This window comes from Leuciscus leuciscus (assembly GCF_965113295.1).
Source record: "Leuciscus leuciscus genome assembly, chromosome: 24".
Lineage (NCBI taxonomy): Eukaryota > Metazoa > Chordata > Actinopteri > Cypriniformes > Leuciscidae > Leuciscus > Leuciscus leuciscus.
In genome coordinates, this window is record NC_138723.1 from 28,946,992 (window position 1) to 28,968,223 (window position 21,232).

The 21,232-nt window shown below is 36.3% G+C and overlaps 2 protein-coding genes and 1 long non-coding RNA gene across 7 annotated transcripts in view; all 3 read right to left on the reverse strand.

Annotated features, from left to right (window-relative positions):
- Positions 1 to 907: 907 nt before the first annotated feature.
- Positions 908 to 9,989, reverse strand: oclna (occludin a). Its single transcript, XM_082158066.1, has 9 exons — positions 9,883 to 9,989; positions 9,393 to 9,452; positions 8,010 to 8,655; positions 7,710 to 7,877; positions 4,639 to 4,760; positions 2,830 to 3,012; positions 2,577 to 2,748; positions 1,708 to 1,749; positions 908 to 1,614 (listed from the first exon to the last, which is right to left on the reverse strand). Exons 2-9 carry the CDS (start codon positions 9,449 to 9,451, stop codon positions 1,516 to 1,518), a joined length of 1,491 nt encoding a protein of 496 aa, XP_082014192.1. The 5' UTR covers position 9,452; positions 9,883 to 9,989; the 3' UTR covers positions 908 to 1,515.
- Positions 908 to 21,232, reverse strand: part of LOC309489360 — a 92,985-nt gene continuing 72,660 nt past the window's right edge. The window contains exon 2 of the long non-coding RNA XR_014202393.1: positions 908 to 1,456. This is a non-coding gene — a long non-coding RNA (uncharacterized lncRNA). The remainder of the gene's footprint in view (positions 1,457 to 21,232) is intronic.
- marveld2a (MARVEL domain containing 2a) lies at positions 10,708 to 20,829 on the reverse strand. Of its 5 annotated transcripts, none has more exons than XM_082158053.1 (10): positions 20,681 to 20,829; positions 19,666 to 19,808; positions 18,924 to 18,978; positions 18,712 to 18,827; positions 16,263 to 17,413; positions 14,813 to 14,848; positions 13,856 to 14,001; positions 13,577 to 13,748; positions 12,765 to 12,815; positions 10,708 to 11,344 (listed from the first exon to the last, which is right to left on the reverse strand). In XM_082158053.1, the coding sequence occupies exons 5-10, from the start codon at positions 17,373 to 17,375 to the stop codon at positions 11,225 to 11,227; spliced, it is 1,638 nt and encodes a 545-aa protein (XP_082014179.1). In that variant the 5' UTR covers positions 17,376 to 17,413; positions 18,712 to 18,827; positions 18,924 to 18,978; positions 19,666 to 19,808; positions 20,681 to 20,829; the 3' UTR covers positions 10,708 to 11,224. The 5 variants fall into 5 exon arrangements, with proteins under 5 accessions (XP_082014179.1, XP_082014180.1, XP_082014182.1 ...); XM_082158054.1 differs by having other exon boundaries at positions 19,897 to 20,798; XM_082158056.1 differs by having other exon boundaries at positions 18,758 to 18,827; positions 19,666 to 20,798.

Below are 21,232 nucleotides of genomic sequence, written 5' to 3' on the forward strand. Positions count from 1 at the left end.
GAAACTCTTTAGCCTCTTAAAAGTCCTCGTCCGTGCTTCTAACAATTTTGAGCTTAAGACCTCTTTTAAGGGTTAAGATGCTTTCTGAATTACTTTTTTCTTTACAAGGATTTTTTCTTTAATTTTAAGAGTAAACACCCACATTTCTAAGAATTTTCTTAGAATTTTGTCACTAGGAGCTACTCTTTGCATTAAGATTCTTTATGAATACGGGCCCAGAATATTAGAATTTCTAAAGGATCATGTGATAGACTGGAGTAATGATCCTGAAAATTCAGCTTTGCATCACAGAAATAAATGATAATTTAAAGTATAATAAATTGAAAACCAATTATTTTAAATTGTAATAATATATCACAATATTACATTTTTTTCTGTATTTTTGATCAAATAAATGCAGGCTTGATGAGCAGAAGAAACTTCTTTCAAAAACATTAAAAATAGCAATGTGTCCAAACTTTTGGCCTGTACTGTATGTAATGACATTTACCCCACTAAATTCATGAAACTTTTTTTTCTGGATATTGTTTACAAGCAATTTTAATTGCCGTTGAAACTGGTTGAGCGACTACACGACACGATGCGGATTTCAATAAGTTGTACTGTATCTTTCAACATGCCTTTTATTCATCCATGGTTATTTCGTGCTTTAAATAGTAAAGAAGAGATCTGAACAGTGATTGGTCACTCCACGTTAAAGAGCACCAACACCGCAGGCCGATTCATTGTTTGAATTTGAAATCCTAGACGTTGTTTCATATCAAAAGTTTCATTACTAAATGAAACATGAACATAATTGTGACAAAGTCAAGACTTTAGTAGTCTAAAATTAAAGAAACTGGTTTTAACAACATTTTGTGGATTTACTGACATCCTTTCAAAAAACCACAAACACTTAGTCTACTGGTTAATGTATACGGTCACATTTATTATCAATACAAATGATTTTATTAAAAGTTCATAAACAATGAAAGGAAAAATCAAAGGGTTCAACATTTAAATGACATATTTACATACCAGTAAAAAGTTCTTAAAAATGGCATAAATAAAGCTTAAAAGACTAATTTGTTACATGTTTATCTGTAACCTTACCTAACTTATCACAGCTTAAGTACAAACAAAACCACTCATCAAGAGTTCAGACCACCCACCTGGAAGATTATTTGGCACATTTACCTCTGAATAACTATTAAAACACACACTAAAACTGACACTGATGTACTGAAACAAGAAGTTCATGTTAAATCTGTAACAGCCAATCAGACATTTGGAACAAAGAAACTACAACAAACAAATGAGGATTTAGACCTGATATTACAACTCGTTCATGAAGGATTCTGGGAAAATATTGCATTGAGCAGTACGCCTCAGAATACCTTTAATATTTACATGCATTATCAATCAGATGTCCAGAAAGCAACACAGCCCAGCTCATGAATGACAATGAGCCACACGTCTGGAGACACACACACACACACACACACACACACCTCTCTAAAGCCACGGTCCGCATCTTCAGCATCTGCGGTCGTAATCGCTGACCATCTTTTTGATGTGGCTCAGTTTGGCCTTCAGGTGCTTGCACCTCTTCTTCTTCACCTGGTACTCTCCGCTCTGCAGAGACAGTGGGAAATGTGGGAAACGTCAGAGAACATCCTTCACTGATGCCGGTTTCTGTGAGAAAACCAGGATTCATCTCATTCTTACCCTCTTTTTGTCCTTGAGCGCGTTGTACTCGTCCATGGCGTCCTGTTTCAAGAGAACGACTGGAGTCAGCAACAAGAGCAGTGGCTCAAAACATCTTACCATGTTAACGTTAATTATTTACACATAATACAGTGTAACTGACCGGAACATTCAACTTTAAGGCAAACAAGTCATGCTCATATTCAGAGTCTTTTTAACCAATCAAAATTAAATAATAATAATAACAATAATAATACAAAGATTAAGAATAAAAAGTCAATTTAGGCCATTTTAATTTACAGTAGTATATTTACATTTACACAATCATTAAAATTAGCATAATGACAGTACAAGAAATAATAATTTTATTAATATTATTGAAAGTTTAATACTTATTTTCAATAAATGTAATAAATTAATTCTAAATATATAGTCATAATATTAAATTGACACATCGTAATCATATTGAAATAAGCAAAATGACTACAAAATATTATGACTTATTGAAATAATTTTATAATATAATAATTTTATAATGAAAAAATATAATATTCATTTTACAGAACAATCTATAAAATGAGCACAGTTCAAGAAATAATTATTATTTAAATATATATATATATATATATATATATATATATATATATATATATATATAAAATTGTATTTTAGCACTTATTAATTCTTAGAAATTATCAACATTGAATCTAAAAGACTTTTCATACCATGAACTGAAGACTTATTTTAAATTAAATGTATAATTTAAAATGGACATTTAAATGTCCATATCATAATCCTATTTCTTGTACTGCGTTTATGCTAATTTTAATAATAGTGATCCTAATTGTATTGTAGTACTGCTTGATTATCAGTAATGAAGAGTTCTGTACCAGGAACTGAGGACTGCCCTCCTGCAGATCGTCCAGCTCTCGGTCCACGTCAGCCAGACGCTTGTTGACCTGGTCCAGTTCTGCCTGCAGGTCCTTGTACTCCTGATGGTCTTTATCAAACGTGTGTTTGTAATCTTCTCTCTCTTGATTATTCACAATGAGAGGGAACTCACTGCAAAAACAAAACCAGAGCACGTTCAGAGCGCATTCTACATGATAAACTCCAAGCGCATGATGCCGGCAGTGAACGCACCTGAAGAAGTCCTCGTCGTCCAGCTCGTCTCCAGAAGAGGCGTAGTCTGTGTCCCGGTCCCGTGCGTCAGCTGTGCGAGGGCGTCTAGCGCGATGTTTCTTAGGCCGTCCCACAGAACTGCTCATCTCCGACCCGCTGCTCATCGGGACTGAACTACGGACCGGCAGCTCATTCCGAATCTCCCTGAACACACACACACACACACGAGCAGCTATGAGCTAATGATAAAGACACTTAGTTTCTCCATGCATCATCTTTTTACTCTTTAAATTCCTTTTATAACCGGTTTAATTTACCTTTTATTTTATTTTGTGATTATGGTAATTCAAAGTGCTTTACACATAAAGGAATTAAAATAGTGCTGTATAAATAAACTTGCCTTGCTTAACCAATAAATCATGCAAACATAAAGACACGAGCCATTTGCTCCGTCATAACCACAATGCATTGCTTTCATTCCTCCACAGAGTCGTCACTGTATCTACTATCAGGAAAGCACTTCATGAGATTAAGTATAGAAAGCTGAAGTATTAGTCATGCTGACTGTTGATCGTTCGTCTCCAGAAGTCACTCAAACCCGAGAGGAACACTGAAACGAGGAAGTGAAAGAACGAGAAAACTTCCCTTGTGTTGCGCAACGTCTGATAAATCTTTATTTAGCGCACCTGCACAACCTGTACTGTAACTGTTCATGTAATTCATCTCAGTTCAGTTTCAACAAGTGCCCTGCTGTCAGACTATTAAACACAACAGATTTATTTGTGAACTGATTCAGCTGTTCTTTTTATTAGTCAGCTTATTTTCAGATCATCAGTCATCACGATGGATAAACACGGATTAAACCTCATCATGTTTTAGGCCATTTAAAGTGTGAGCTGAGCCGTTTCCTTTTTAATTAGTCTTGCGATTAACGCCATCATTTAACATGAGTCAGGATTTATCACTTCTCATCCATGATTTTCTTCTTCCCTTGCCAGTTTAAAACCTGATGTGTGTGTGTCATTCATATATATATATATATATGGCATATAGACATAAATGTATACACCAAATTCCTATTTCCTGTACTGTCTTTATGCTAATTTTAATGATAAGTATTCTTATTATTATTATGTAATTAGTTCTAAATAATAGTAATTATAATAATAAAAAAAATTATGTTTTCCAGTATACACTACCATTCAAAAGTTTGGGATCAATACGATTTTTTCCTCAAACGAAATGAATACTTTTCACAACACTCTTGAGCAATGATATTGATCAAAAGTGACAGTAAAGATCTGTATAATGTTATGGAAAAATATTTCCATTTCAGATAAATGCTTTTCTTTTGTACTTTCTATTCATCAAAGAATCCTGAAAAAATGCATCATGGTTTCCACAAAAATATGAAGCAGCACGACTGTTTTCAACACTGATAATAATCATAAATGTTTCTTGAGCAGCAAATCATCATATTAGAATGATTTCTGAAGGATCATGTGACACTGAAGACTGGAGTAATGATGCTGAAAACTCAGCTTTGATCACAGGAATAAATTACATTTGAACATATATTCACATATAAAACAGTTATTTTAAATTGTAATATTCAACAATATTATGTTTTTAACTATTTTTGATCAAATAAATGCAGCTTTGATGAGCAGAAGAGACTTCTTTCAAACATTTGAGTGGTAATGTAGATGCACTATCTGAACACACAGATCAACGCCATCAAAACAACATGTCCTAAACTTTGATTTCAGAAACTGATAGGAATCAGATGCCGTGTTCAAAGCCTCATGCAGAGACGCTCGCCGTACTCACACAGGACTATCACTGGGGGGAGGTTTGTCATAACTGTCGTCATCTAGATCATTCCTAGACCCTCCGAACTTCACAGGATAATCAGCCAGCAGCGGATCTGGGACTCCGTTCACATCATTTACCTGAGAGAGAGAGAGAGAGAGAGAGAGAGAGAGAGAGACTTTTGAGATTTGTTTGAATTGCGACATTATTAACAATCATGACAATTAAGAACAATTTCCCCCATCCCCACCCCCCAAATTCTCATTATTATAATGTGAAAATAAAATGAATATAAATGCTACATTAAATAAAAACGATGGAGCAAAAAATAAATAAATATAAAATAATAAAAATATAAATGGATTTATTTATTTATTTATTTATATTTATACAGTAGTGTAAATAGATACACTACTAATGTGTATATTAGTAGTGTAAACAGTAGATATTTGTTTTTAATGACACTACAAGTTCGATGAAACCATTAAAATATGAGGAAAATATTTTATGTATTTTTTAAACATGAGGGAAGAACAAAACACTTAACTCTTTTTATCTGGCAAAATTATTTAGTAAAAAAGCTACAGGTTTTATTTTACTATGAAAAGAAAATTATAGGAAAACGAAAAGCTCAAAAAGGAAAAAGCGTACATTGACTACAACATAATCTGATAATATTTCGTTGGCTCTCTCTTGTTTTTGCATGCGTTCATAATTTCCTTGTATGACAGCCTCAGGCCAAAAACTATGTCTGCACAATTTGGCATGTTTTATTGCGTTATTAATATCACAAATAAAACAAATTACTTCAAGCACAATATTTTTTATAATATTTGGATAGAGGGTGAAGATGTCAATTTTAATAGGCCGGACATCACTGGTGCCCACTACTGTGTGTATATTATATACCCATACACACACGATAGGTGTAATTACTATTTGCACAATACAAATTGCTCTATTTTCTGCCCATTGCAGTAATAAGAACAAGACTTTATCATCATCACGCTCGTGTCATTAGGAGTTCACATTTCTGGACAGTTTTTGTGAGATTCACTCAAACGGATTCTTTGTTGCAAGGTGCAGATGCGTTTCAACACGTCCATCCTGAGGGATTCAACATACATCCAGAACATCTGTACAAGACTTCTGCAGTTTGAATCATTTCTCCTACAATCTCAGCCCGATTTAATGTGAACAACAGCAATTCCTGAGAGAAAGAGAGCATGTCTTTTGCTCCACATAGGTTTGAGTTTCTGGTTGAACCAGTCCAGCCCGCCCCGAGCAAATGATCCTGTCCTGAACTGAGTGCCAATAGAAAAATCCTAACATAAAGCCGAACCCTTTTGATGTTAAATTAAGATTCGACGTTCACCTTTTAATACAAACCGATCGTAAAACATCAAATTTAAAACATTTATACATCTAGATGCACACACACAATGTTTTTTATTATATTTATCCACTGAATATTTGCAAAAATGGCCCCAAAATCAAAGGACAGAAAGACAATAAAGAAAAGGAGGCGTCTCTTTAGCAGCATTAAGATATCTAGCACATATATGTGAGTGAAACTGTCACAACAAACCACACCCAGAAACCAACGGCGATCGATGCCCTCCCCCAACACACACACACACACACACACACACACACACAAACAGGTCTTTCCACCTACAGCACATTAAAAGAGGCCACCTATATTCAAAACCAGACTGACATTTCTAGACTACCACAGATAAACAGGTTTGTGCTACGAGGAGACTGGAGGAAGTTAAAGAACTCTTTGTTTGGCAACAGAAAGGAGCCCAGGTGTAGAATTTACATTGAAATGTCCTCCATCTTGAGTAGAATAGACCATATGGAAAAGACCAAATTATAGTCTTTAAAGTCACAATAGACGACTAGGAGTTGTAGGACAAAGGCTTGAAGTGGAGTGATCCTCACAGCACTAAACATCACAAACAACCTCCAACATTTGCACTGCATCTCATAGGAATTAATGGAGATCTTCAGGGTTTCTGCACTACTGACATATAAAATTACATCAATCTTCCACACTGAAAAAAATGGCGTAGTATTAACTTAATTTTCTTTTAGAAATTGCTAGTAAATTTCTAATACTTACAAAGAAACAGAAAATTCTATAGAAAGACTGAAATTTTATTTTCTTGTAAAACGTACTGCAATAATCTTGCTTTACAACTTTTGAATAATCATTTTTACAGTGTATTTGTTTGCGATAACTAGATACAGATTTCGAAACGTTTCGAAATGAAAAGCAATTTCTATCCAATTTAATATTTTTATTCATAATTTAATTTTAATTCATTTAAATATATATATTTTTTTTGTTGTATTTGTAATTTATTTTTATTTATATATTTTATTGATTTTAAATTCGAAGAATTTCCATGACACTTCCAAGGCTATTATTTGTTAAGACTAAACATTTATTTATATAATTGATTCATTTTGTATCTGTAATTCATACGAATTTCGTGACTTTTCCGGGACTGGAGATCACAATTTCCCTGATATTTCCCTGGTTTTTCCCTCTTGAGAAGCAGAGCCCAGTAATATCACATGCGTCTCCTCTAGAGATTCACAAGAGACCTCAACGATGTCTCAAACTCCGTTCCCATTTGCCAAGATACAAATGTCCGTAATCAAACCTCAAAATGAACGCGAACATTCCTCAAACGATCTGATCTGCGATCCACATTCATTTAATATCTCTATACTCTTACTCTATGACAACTATTGACTTTTTTTTTTTTTCACCCAAGGAGAAACATTTGAGACCAGATGATACTTTAAAGGGATAGTTCACCCAAAAATGAAATGAAAATTCTATCATAATTTATTCACCCTCAAGACAAAAGAAGATATTTGGGTAACCAAACAGTTGATGGACACCAATGACTCCCACAGTGTAGCAAGAAAAATACTATGGAAGTCAATGGTCTCCATCTTCATGGTTTCCACCATTTTGTGTAAATGACGACATTTTTTCATTTTCAGGTGAGCCATCCCTTTAATGAAACATAACTGCATTGATTCTCCTGAACAATGAATGTCGTACTCACCCAACCCTCCACATCCGGCTGTGAGTTTAGGTCTTGGATTTCTTTCACATGGCGCCATAGGATGTTGTCCTTCCCATGATAATTGATCCTTTGACGGGTTTTAATGGCAAAAACCATGATGATAATGAGGGCCACGGTGACAATAAAGCCCAAAACAAGAGCGACTGCCTGGATGAGAGACAGAAAGAGGATACTACTTTGATTAAATATGTCCATCATTTACACAGTAAAAAAAACTGTTACTAATTTACTAATATTTTTTTTCATTTCTGAGTGAAAATGGTGCAACGTTGCGCTCACCTCCTGAGGATCCACGACGCAGTAGTGATACAGATATTGATTCACGAACGCACCCGACATCTGAGGGTTCTGGTAAGCGGCACACATGGCGTACACTTGATTGAACTGATAAGATCCGGAAGACTGTGCCATTGGGTAAATCGTCACCAGGTAGACGAAGGAGGCGACCAACATGAGAAAGGCCGTGATGGCGCTGACGATGATGACGGCCAGGTAAAACTTCCTACCCTGGGACACTTTCTGATGCGAGATGATCATGATGAAGATGATGAGCAGAACGATGAAGGTGATGATCGCCATAGCGATCATGAAACCCTTCCCTTGCCTGGGGTCATTCTGAGATCCTAGGATCCCATAACCGTAGCCTCCCCCATAGCCACCGGAGCCGCCATAGGAGCCGCCGCCGCCATAAGAGCCTCCATAACCTCCTCCATAACCTCCTCCCATACCTCCGAATCCCGCCGCTCCAGCATCCGTGTCCCAGGCCAGAGTGGAGGCCACGCACACGAAGATACCCACGCAGAGGACGACCGACAGCACACACATGATCTTTATGATGCCCGGCGGAGACGTCCAGCGGTAGAAGTGCTGGTACTCATCGTCAGGGTAGTACGAGTACGCCGGCTGAGACTGCGGGGCAACATTACTGCAGGGAAGATGTGGAAAACACATTCTGTTTAGGGACACAACAATACATTTTGACCAATATTTTTATGTTATGACCAACAGTCCGACACTCTTAAATGTTGGGTTGTTTCAACCCATGTTTGGGTCGTTTCAACCCATGTTTGGGTCAACTATGGAAAATCCCAACCATTGGTTTTTAGAGTGAATAATCTAGATGGAAAATAGATAGAACGATAGATAGATAGAACGATAGATAGAACGATCGATAGAATGATCGATATCCGTTTCAAACAACAACATTTTCCCATGTCAGGTTTCAAAAGCGATAATAATTTAAATCAATGTATTTTTGTACAATTTCTAGTGTGAATGATAAATTGCTTAAAAACAAAGACATTAGACATATACTATATGGACTATCATATCATTTTAGTTACCAGCAATGGCAAAAAAATATATTTAGGCCTATTGGCATTCCCAGTACTTAAGTACTTCTGAAAATAGTTACAACACTGGCTGATCAGACTGATACTTGGGAAAAAGTTGATAGGCTATTGGCCGATAACAATATGGTCACTGGAATATGGGAACACGTACTCCCAATTTGAACAACGAGCCATTTTGAGGCCTTTGTTTATTTATTTAATTATTTAATTATTTCCAAAGACAAAGGTCATGGATTTTTTTTTTAAAAAGGCATACATAAACCCATGTAACTTAATCCAGAGAAACTCTGAGGTGAAACTCAACACTTACTATCCATTCTCAGTATTATAATCATAGGGCGGAGGACTCCCTTTCGGCTTCGAAGACATTCTGAAAAGGGAAAGAAAAAAAAAACATGAATTTTTAATCTTCCCGGATAAGCGGAAGAAGTATGTACATGGAGTATAAAACCAATATAAACAATATACACCTCATTTTAACATTTTCAACTAAACCACAATCGTCATTATGACTGAAAGGAGAACAATTAAAGCTACCATTAGTGTGTAAAACTCCGCGAACACAGTATAAAAATATAATATTCACATTTTTAAAAGAAATACAATAATGGAGAACGGCAGATTCTGAGACTCTTCACTAACAAATGAGGCGGAAACGCGACTGAGTTGTTTCTGAAGTAAATTTGAACGATTGTCGGCATGATCTTATAATTAACGCAGATAAGGTTTATAAAAGTTGATACGATTATGATTATTGTACAGCTTATATTATGAACAATTTATTGCAGTTTCGCTCTCACCTGTTTGTGTTCTCGCGCAGTGATGTTCAGTGTGTGTCACACTGTTCAGGTGAGACAAACAACCTGTCCTCCTTAAAATGACTAAACCCCTCCCATACACACACAGAGAGAGAGAGAGAGAGAGAGAGAGAGAGAGAGAGAGAGAGAGAGAGAGAGAGAGACTCAAAACCTAGTGAGCTGCCTACCTAGACAGCTTCATGTTTATACATATGCAAACAAAGTTTATAATTCCTCAAAAAAAAATTTAATGGCTATGGTACCTAAACATGCTCTCTAGATAGACTGCATATTAGATTTTGAAACACAGCCATGAGAGGGATCGTCTAGTTACAGCATACATCTTACAGATAAAATATGAGTCTGCGATAAGAAACACGCAAGTTAACAGAGGTGTGGCGGACATGTATATGGCCACTGTTGCAGATATTATAAAAAAAAAAAATGTAATCTACTTACACAAAAAGCTACTGTACACCTCAGAGAAAGAGTGTAAAATGTCACACTATTTATTATTGCATTATATAAGCTACTTTTTATTCCAATAGGCCTATAATTGAATTGTGGTTAAATTAATTTTTTTATGGATTTTTTTTTATATATATATAGTTATGAAAGTGTTCTTAAACGTTATGTTGCACCATAGAGGGAAATGAAAGTATACTAAACATAATCTGTCTAGACAGGAAGTGAACAATGGGGATGCTTAGAAGAGACGTGAGTTTAACACATCAAAATGCTAGCTTGCAATGCTTTGCAAGCTTTCTATTGCATTTCTTAACATATTAATATACGTGTCATTTTTTTGGTCATGGATTTGCTCTGCTGTGTCTGAATATCCTCCCGGCTGGACTTTTTTTATTAAAAGATTAACTCAATTACAACAAATTTACATGAAATGCTTTGACTTTTCACGCTTTACAGTATAAATCACAGATTCAATGCATTTGCAATACAGAAAATATAAGGACAGGGCGACAGGCTGTTGCTGATCGAAACACAGGTCAACACAATAGCACAAAAAAATTATTGAACAGTGCATAAAATCATTCAAATTAACGGATAAAAACAGCATTTCTGCATACATACAAAATGTGAAACTTTTCTTTAAACATCATGCACTTGTAGTCAGCATTATGAAATATAACATGAAAAAGAAAATATTTTCAGTCAGTGCTTAAGAGCGTACATTAAGAGCATGCAAGTTATCCATCTCTCATTTCATTAGTTTTTTTGTAATATAAACGACCGTCCAGACCAGCGAGGCTCTGCAGACGCAGTGGTCACATGTTCAGTGGAAAACAACGTGAAAAATGAAGGACCATGACAGCAGGTTTGGATGGTTTCAGCCGTAACCGTCGTTCCAGCCCATGACCTTGTCATACTCGTGAATCCTCTGCTTGATGTGGGAGAGTTTGTTCTTCAGATACTCACATCTTTCCTTCTTCTCTAGAAATGAGGGATCCTTGGGACAAAAAGAGACATAAATAAGACCACCATCCCAGTCGGATGAAGAGTGGGAACTATACACAGCGATTCAAATTGGTTTTAATCTATTCTACAACCAAACTGAACAACTAGTTGTTAACGCAGCTCGTCTGACGTGTTGGAGAATCACAAAAACAGAGCTACGCGTCTTATTTATCACTCAAAATATGGCTCAAATGTCTTTATGGAGAAGCCACTGAGTGGTCTGGGTGACTACAGTTATTTCCTCCTCTTGAAAAGACACAATAGAGCAACTCCTGTGGGAAAAACAGCCTCCACCCCTTCCTCATCCTCCTTCCTTTCTTCCTCCACTCGCTCTTCACAATGTTATAAATCAGCCGGCAACATCTAGACAAAACCTACCCGCCTGTACAGGCCCACACACAATCTGAAGACCTTTTATACAGTTTTGGGGGGAAAAGGCAGGAGAATTCTGTCTGTGTAAAGGATTTAAATATGGTAATATGTGTTAAGCTGAGCTGAGAGCTGAAAGTATAATCAAATTACCACCATGTTCTCTTGTCAAGTGTACACTTGTGCATGGTTTAAAATAAATCGAACTGTAAGAAGAGCGACCTGACCCTCATGAATGTAAAATTTTGAATATTTTTAGCATTAAGCCACCAAAACAAAAGTATGATGATCAAAATCATATTGTTTTCTCATCTAGCTTATGTATGATGCTGCGAGTGACACAATGCCTGTGCTGCACTAATATTTCCATTAATATCAACCCATTTACTTGGTACCAAATGGTACGAAACTTCGTAAAAGGTTTACTGTGAACACACACAAAAAAAACAAAAAAAATCATGGGAATGATTTGAAAAGGTTAAATGGTGCTGAAACAAATGTCACACTTGTGCTCCTCACGGTCAAGATCAAGAATGAGAAATGAATGGGAAACGTATTTTATCTAGTGGAAACTTTTGGTACTGCGCCCAAACATAATCTTACTGAAAGCTAATTTTTTAAGATATCAACCTCAAATTTTCAGGTCTGTGCTCAAAAAAGTGAATAAATGGATTATAACTACTGCATGTGCATACATGTAATTTAAATTTATAATTTAAAATCCCCTAAAATACTAAATATATATATATAAAAAAACATTATCTAACTTAAATATAGTACATTCATTTCATTGAGAAAAAAGAAAAGAAAAAATTTGAGTCATTTTTGACCGAGACACGAAGAGAACCAGAGGATTAAATGAAAAAAAAAAAAAGGCCAAATAATAGCTTTGACATAAGGAAAAATAATAATTAAATATTAAAAATAATAATTAAATTAATAAAGCTTTAATTAAATAATGCACAATGCAGTTTTAATAGCCACTAAGAGATATTTACGGGTATGTTTTCTCAAATCACTCAAATCATCCATCAATAACTCACCATCTTCTTTCTCTGATATTCCTGCAGGATTTTGTTGACGCGGTCACGCTCCTAAGATAGAAAATGGGAGAATGTTTTTTAAGAAGACTAGAAAAGCGCTTCTGCAATACATGATTTACATTTATGCATTTAGCAGAAGCTTTTATCCAAAGCAACTTACAAAAGAAGAACAAAAGCAATTTGCAAAAGAGCAAAACTATTTTTTAAATATGCAACACTAGTTATTAAACAACTAGATTTAGGAAGCAAGCTAGTGAAGAGGAAAATAAAAAGATCTGATAACATGATCACATTTGAGGTAAAATCCTTTACTTGAAAGGTGCAACCCAAGCGAGCACACATTCATTCCTGTGGCATTTATTAAGTTATGACTAAACATTTGATCAATTTTGTCTTTGAAAAGAGCAAATTCACATAATTTCTAAAGCTGAAGCATCAAAACATCTATTAAATGTTGTTCTAACATCCAACAGGGAACATTTAAGAAACATACAGCAAAAACTAAGAATAAAAATGAGAATTTACATATGAAAATCAAAAAAAAAAAAATTGGTGTACAGTATGATTTACTCAGAAATTTCACAAATATTTACAAAGAAACGGCAAGTAGCACATTAAATTAAAACGTGAAAAGTAGAAAGACTAAAATAGTATTTCTTTGGAAAACGCACTCCAATAATCAATAATCAACTTTGAAAAATCATTTTTACAGATTAGACGCCTTGTTTATGTTTCTATAATAAAATTCCTTTATATAAGCAGTCACAAAGGTCAGAGAAAGTGTACAGTAATAAAAGTGAATATCAACTCACCATGTGGCTGGTGGGGTTTTGCGGTAAATTCTGCATCATAACATCCATTTCATCAAACTTCTTCAGTACCACTTGAACCTCTGCATGGAGCTCTTTATACTCAGAGTATTGGTCATTAAACACGGCTTTATATTGGTCTCGCTGCTCATCGGTTCGAATGGCTGGATATTTACTGAAGGGAAAGACAAAAACACACGGATGAGATTTATTAAAGAGCATATCAAGGTCATAAAATACACTTTTGTGAGTTTTCTCTCTGATTGTGAAGCGGGTACTCACGCTATGTAGTCTGGCATGATCACAGGTTTAGGAGTGTGTCCAGCTGGAATATACCCTTTCACAACTTTGGGTTTGGAGACGCCAGGGGCGGCAGTGTGTGTGTGCTGTACCGACACAGATATTGGCTCTCTTGATCCATCAACAACCTATTACAGCGAAGATGATGCAAAATTACAAATAACATTCTCTGACTATATTATATACTAAGCCCAATCCGCCTTGGTTATGGTTATTAATGCAGCAGGGATGATGTATTTTTGTAGGCCAAAACCCAGAAACAAGCATTTTAGCACAAGGTTCCATCATCCTGAAGTCTATGGGTTTTTTAACTGGTTTTTGCTTAATTGTCTGAAATAAGGTCTGTGGATAAAGGGGGTTAGCCCTTTTTTAAAAGTCTCGGGTTTTGTTTTTGGTCTCTACTAGAACAGGTTTTCATGCTTAAATGTGCAAAAAACACATTATTTTCCTCATATTCTCCATTGTTGGAGCTCGTCTCTTCCCAGTCTGTCAGGAACGCTCTGTTTAGTTCCTGTCTCTATGAAGCCCCTCCTTCTGAAAAGCACACTGTGCTCTGATTGGTCGGCTGTATCAGTGTGTTGTGATTGGTCAAGAGCTTCGAGTGTGTTTGGAAAATGTCCCGCCCCTTACCATAACCGCCAGTTTCAACACAATACTAACTAACTCAACCAGGCCCCGCCCCTTTATTTTGCGGATGGATTATTTAAGAGGAATATTGTGACGTGTTCGTTTCCGGAAGAAAACTCAAGAAACAGTGCGCACTGATATAGAGAATAACTGCCTTTGGAGGGACGTTTCAAGAAAATGCAATAGAAATGTGTGCTTGCGAATCAAGGACACTAAAAAGAGAGCATAACTGACTACTGTGCGTTGAAGTTATATATCAGAAAGCAGTGCACCATGGGTAAACATGAGAACGGATAGAGCCAAAATACTTGCCAAATGCACAGCATCAGGAGAATCTCTCAGCACCATCTGTAAAACAGAAGTAGAGGTGATGATTCAGTTGTTGTTTTATTCATTTTTGCAACTAATGAAGAGACTGCCAATAACACTTCATGAGCTATTATATACACTAGGTATATTTTATATATTTATTATCTCAACGATACAAAAATAAATAACACTGGTTTAGTATATAGTGCATAACAGAAATAGAAACCAAGCGATCAACAAAATGTCCTGTCCTCTGCTAATTAGGACAGAAACTCAAACCAAGTGTGCTGGTTCTACTTTGGTCACAAAGTTATCTGGCAACCTAACAAGCCTCAACCAAATCAAGCTGAAGAAATCAACCACTGAAATAAGAACAAATACATAAAATAACTTAAAGAGCTAGTTCACCCAAACATTTTTTAATTCTGTCATTAATTGCCCTCATGTCGTTCCAAACCTGTAAGATTCTCGTTCATCTTTGGAACACAAATGAAGATCTTTCTGATGAAATCTGAGAGCTTGACACTTCAAAAAGTTCATAATGAGATCGTAAAACGAATTCATATGAATTATGGACAACAAACGTCAAGGGAACATGGTTACACATCATACCACAACTGATGTGTGAGTTGATGAATGCTTATATGTGACCCTGGATCACAAAACCAGTCACGAGTCGCACGGGTATATCTGTGGCAATAGCCAACAATATTTATACATCATCTGAAAGCTGAACAAATAAGCTTTCCATTGATGTATGGTTTGTTAGGATATGACAATATTTATGACAATAGTATGGGTCAAAATTATCGATTTTTCTTTTATGCCAAAAATCATTAGGATATTAAGTAAAGATCATGTTCCATGAAGATTTTTTGTAAATTTCCTACTGTAAATATATAAAACATGTATTTTTATAAGTGAATGCAGCACAATTGCCAACATAAATGGACAACTTTAAAGGAGATTTTCTCAATGTTTCGATTTTTTTTGCACCCTCAGATTCCAGATGTTCAAATAGGTGTATCCCGGCAAAATATTGTCATATCCTAACAAACCATACATCAATGGAAAGCTTATTTGTTCAGCTTTCAGATGATGTATACATCTCAATTTCAAAATTGTGACCCATGTGACTGGTTTTGTAGGCCAGGGTCACATATGTGAATAAAAGCCTAAATTCAATCTGTTCATCATCGATCGTTTCTCTTCATATGGATTCGTTTTACGATCTTCTTATGAACTTTTAGAAGCGTTGAAGTGTCAGTTGTGTAGCTGTCAATAGAGGGACAGAAAGCTCTCAGATTTCATAAAAAAAATTCATTTGATTTAATTTGTGTTCCTAAGATGAACGGAAGTGTTGCGGGTCTGGAACGACATGAGGGAGAGGAATTAATGACAGAATTTACATTTTTGGGTGAACTAACACTTTATGGGTTGAAGAAAATCTCACCTCCTGCCCATGCCGTTCTCGTAGTCGCCGAGCTGCCTCGTGCCGCCACAGTTTCAGACACACCATGGCTCCGATCAAGTACACGATCATGATGAAGAACAGGAAAATGATAGCCGCCGTCTGACCAGCCTCCGTGCGACAGAAAGCACCATTAATGCCATTATTGAAGACCGGATAGCTGCAGAGTCCACCTCGTAGGGTGTCATTCACGTACACGCAGCCAGCCGCCAAAAACAGGAGCGCAAGAGCCAAGTTTATGAAGAACTCCGTTAACGGCCACCAATTTGAGTCTAAAAGGATAGTTCGATAATACATGGTCATTCCCAAGACTAGCATGATAACGGTCACTATCCATGCCAATCCCGCCACCACTAGTATGAATGGCGTCTTGGGTCCAGTGTAGTAGGCATTGCCGTAACCGCCTCCGTAAGAGCTCCCGTAAGAGCCTCCGTAAGATCCTCCGTAAGCTCCACCAGGTTGCGAGTATCCGAACATGTTATACCACTCATTGTCTTTATGAATGTAAGCACATACGCATGCAAAAATGGCTGCCCCCAGAAGCAGCTCAACGCAACCAAGAATACGTAAAAGTCCAGCCCAAGACTTCATGTAGTCGTAGCGCTGGTTGTACTCCTCGACTTTTTCACTGTACGTCAAAGCTGTGTGCACCGTACGACCGTCAATGGATTCCACAGGGTTGCCCAACAGCATTGCTTCTCGCTCTTTACGCGAGTTATAACTGCCTCCGGATCCGCCGTACGGGTCGCGATAAGAGCCGGGAACTGACGGAGACTGCGGAGGAGAACAGCGAACGCCGTCAGTGGTGGCGTTCTTGCTGCTCGAACCCAACATTGACTTCAACTTGCTGCTTCTGCTGCTGGACCTGAAGAAGTTCTTCCATGAGTCTGGGATGAAGCGGTGGACGGGTTTGATGTCGATGGCAGAGTCCTCGTTGTCGCTTCCGCTGGGATCAAACTCAGGGCCTATTGGTGGTTGGTCCGGTAGGGGAGGTGGTGGAAAAGGTTCGGACCGCAAAGACTCAGATGTCCTGTGATCATCCAAGCCGAGAAGACTCGGAAGCGAGCCTGTGGGAACGTCGTTGTAGTGGGGCATGTTTCAGGCAGAATGCCCAATGAAGAATGCAATTATCCCTAGAGCAACATGAAGTAAACAGGCTTCAGAAAAGATATAGGAAACTGATTTTTGTTTCTGTAGAGTAGTGGTTCTCAACTGGTGGTTCGTGACCCAAAATCCAAGTTTAGATTTGGATTTTTTCAATTGAACCTCCTCCACAGTTGGTCGAGTATCTGCCTTTTATTTTCATCTATTTTGCAAAGTTAGGCTAACAAATAAATAGACTTATCAATTTTTAAATAGGAAGAACTTCCCGATTCACATAACCTTCGCTGTTGACGTCAAAGGAATTGCACTATATCAAATATATTTCTGCTTACTTCTTTATCAATTCTGGCACAGTTTTGGGTCATCAGTTAATGTTCAATGAAAAATCTGGGTCCTGAACCAAAACCAGTTGAGAATCGCTATTATAGAGAGGGTATTGTGTGGTAGAGCATGTAAATATTACAGAAAATATAGCAAAGTATGGAAAATTGTCTGTTTGTATATTGTTTTTTGACAATCTTGATGATATAAGGATAAATGCACTTGCGGTGCAGGAAATACAAGTGTTCTATACAAGTGAAAGAGCACAAGAGAAAGATAAAAAATGAAGATATTATGGGAAAAAAACAAAACCCTTCTCCAAAGCAGATAAAAGGCCATCAAAACAAATAATCATCATTTAGGATACCAAGAAGAGGTACAAGAAACAAATTCCTGAGGAGCAACAATGTCTTAAAGGGATGAAAAAGGGAACTTGCTAAATTAAATTATAGATTGAGTATATAATATTTGACTATAATGAATAGTCAGTTCTCAGTTGTTAAAATTATTTGTTTTATACTGATTCATGTTACAATTTATTATTTCTAAATAGGTAAATATGTAAAATAAATCTAAATTTCACTGTAGCCATTGTTATGCATGTTATTTAAATTAAATAATGTAATAATATATATATTGGCTCAATATCGGCCACCATGCTCTCCAAGATATTGGCATCGGCCATCAAAAAAATCCATATTGGTCAACCACTAATCAGGATGTGAAGTGTAATTACACAATAATATTTAATCACATAATGCTGTGATTGATCAGGTATTCCAGAGAGTCTAGTAAAAGGTTTTTATACTGATCTATGTAGAATACATGTTCTCGGACACCGGTGCTCCCCAGGTCAGTAGGTCTGACTCCGTAACTTGAACATAGCGACGACTGTAACAGTAACCCGTCATCCACCTTAACTCTAAACCCACAGAGGATACGACTGCAACCCAAACATTCACGACAGAGACAGAATCAAGATAACCACAGAGAGAAATGAACATGCCTGTTCAAGCACTAGATGTCTGATTGGGTAATCATATACTACTAACTCTGAGTCAACAGCATGAAATAAGGAAAACAACAATCTCCATGTTACGTTCTTCCTTAAGCATAGTTTACCTAATGAGAGAAAAGTATAATAAGTATTACAAATAAGGAAAAACAAAATACATTTCATAGAATACCTTTCACACGCAGTCACTCAGCAAGACTTACATTGGCCTCGAGTTCAGTGTGCAAAACTTCATTGGATAAATGTGAATTCAAAGGCCTGAAAGACAATAACAAGAAGTGTACAAAAATAAAAAAATTAAGTTATATATTATTAAAAGCTATCAACACATGAATATAATGAAAAGCCATCATATGGCATCAATGTACATCATATGATACTAACAAAACAAAAAAAAGTATTAAAAAGTACCAAGGTAATGCCATGTGTTTTGGAGACATACCATGTTTTTTTTTAGACCTGCATTTCACCATGGTAATTATTATATGCATTATATATAAATACCATAGTATATGAACATGGTAATCGTTTTTGGTGCGTTGCTGGCAGCGATTCAACAATGTAACTAATTACCAAAACATTTAAAATTCTACAATATATCTATTCATACATTCCATTCTAACCTGAAACAATGTAGCACTGCAGTCTACGCGCGCTTAAGAAAAACACGGCGGGATCAGCGAAGTTTAAAGGATTGTTAATCATCCCAAATAGTGAGTATATCCACTCTCGAAACTAAGATCTCTGCTTTATTTAAGACATGTTTCAAACATAAGGCAGAACGTTCAGTAAGGTGGAACTAAACGACATGACAACAACAGCACTGACAGACAGATGTGTTTATAATAATACAACAACGATCAGAAATATCGCTTATTCTTTCGATACATAAGGGTTTTATACGTCAAGATTAAATAATGAACTTTAATGATGGTTTCGTCTTACCTTTTCCGCTATCAAAGGGTTTTTTGTTTCTCCACACTTTTTTTCGGGAAACACACACACACACACAGGTTTGGAAAGTTGTACCACGTGACGCAGCCTATCCCAGTCTGAGTGTGACGTCAGCAGAGACTTGAAGACTTTACCTGAAGAGGGAGATAAAACTTTGATCTGTTCTTCTAATATATCAGAAACTTATTTCCTCTTCTCGCAGATTGTAATGACGGCACTGACTGAAACTGGTGACTAATGTCATGCTGATGGTGCGCAGTCTCCCAGGTGACATCATTTGCATGATCTTTATCATGACCAGGTATAAAATCCAGAAACAAAATATTAGTAAACATAATAGAAAAATTGAATAAATTGCTAAAATGAAAGTTAAAAAAGTAATAATAGTGCACACTGGAAATAATAATACTATTAAACAAAGATATTTGGAATAACCCAGAAATAGTTTTTGGTTCCTCTTCAATTATGTAATTTCTATTCAAATCAGATGGTGAATATGTTGTTTCCCATTTTTTATTTGTAATGGGAAAGCCTTTTTTATTATTATTAAACTACAGTGCTGTCTTTCCTGGCCTAAATTTCTATGTACGCCTATGATTGACATGTTTGCAAATGATCAGGATAGGAATTCAGTATTGGAAAGTCGTCTTGCTAACTCTGCATCTTTTGCTGGGAAAAACAAAGTGCTGTTTTTGCAGTGTTTACTGTGTAAACAAGAGTTATCTCTTCATTTGCTGTCAGTGTGATTCATTTCCAAACATCATCTGAAAAAAACAAAAAAACATGGGAAACCAAAGAGATAATGACTCTCAGTCGATACGCAGAAAGCACTTTTTATTCAGTAAATTGAGGAACTAAAAAATCGTAGAGGAAGAGCCCATGCCAATGTGCTCAATACCTGTTTTGAAACAAGGATGTAGTGTTGTACAGGTGAAAACAAAACAATAATGCAACGAGATATTTCGCAATTGAAGATTTGAAGAAATGTAGTTTAAAAATGACTTACTTGGACTTCAAATGAATGTGAACAGTAATGAACATTTCCAGCATTCTTTCTTAATGTAATGCTGCTAAAACACAAACTGTTACTGAGCTGGATAACGTTTGCAAATTATGTGTTTATGGTCCACCCCACCTTCCCCTGGCAATAATTAACAGGAAAAGCTTTCCCTGAAGAACAGCTGAGGAATCTTAAAGGGATAGTTCACCCAAAAATGAAAATTCTGTTGTCATTTTCTCACCCTCAAGTTGTTCCAATCCTGTATGAATTGCTTTCTTCTGCTGAACAAAAGAAGATATTTTGAAGATTATGGTTAACCAAACAGTTGATGGGCCCCTGACTTTGAGTATGGAAAAAAAAAAACTATGGAAGTCAATGGGACCCATCAACTATTTGGTTACCGACATTCATCAAGATATCTTCTTTTGTTTTCAGCAGAAGAAAGAATTCATACAGGTTTGGACCAGCTTAAGGGTGAGTAAATGATGACAACATTTTTATTTTTGGGTGAACTATCCCTTTAAGGAACAGATTTTATTTTTGTTCTGCTTATTTGTG

What these genes read in the sequence shown, in the direction of transcription:
- oclna (XM_082158066.1), bottom strand. Translation starts at nt 9,451, where the DNA reads ATGTCTTCGAAGCCGAAAGGGAGTCCTCCGCCCTATGATTATAATACT. An exon ending in AGCCGGATGTGGAGGGTTGG is followed by an intron (nt 4,761 to 7,709) that starts GTGAGTACGACA and finishes TCTCTCTCTCAG; the next exon opens with GTAAATGATGTGAACGGAGT. An exon ending in CCCCCCAGTGATAGTCCTGT is followed by an intron (nt 3,013 to 4,638) that starts GTGAGTACGGCG and finishes GTGTGTGTTCAG; the next exon opens with GGAGATTCGGAATGAGCTGC.
- marveld2a (XM_082158053.1), bottom strand. Translation starts at nt 17,375, where the DNA reads ATGCCCCACTACAACGACGTTCCCACAGGCTCGCTTCCGAGTCTTCTC. An exon ending in ATCATGCCAGACTACATAGC is followed by an intron (nt 13,749 to 13,855) that starts GTGAGTACCCGC and finishes CTTTCCCTTCAG; the next exon opens with TAAATATCCAGCCATTCGAA. An exon ending in AAAACCCCACCAGCCACATG is followed by an intron (nt 12,816 to 13,576) that starts GTGAGTTGATAT and finishes TTTCTATCTTAG; the next exon opens with GAGCGTGACCGCGTCAACAA.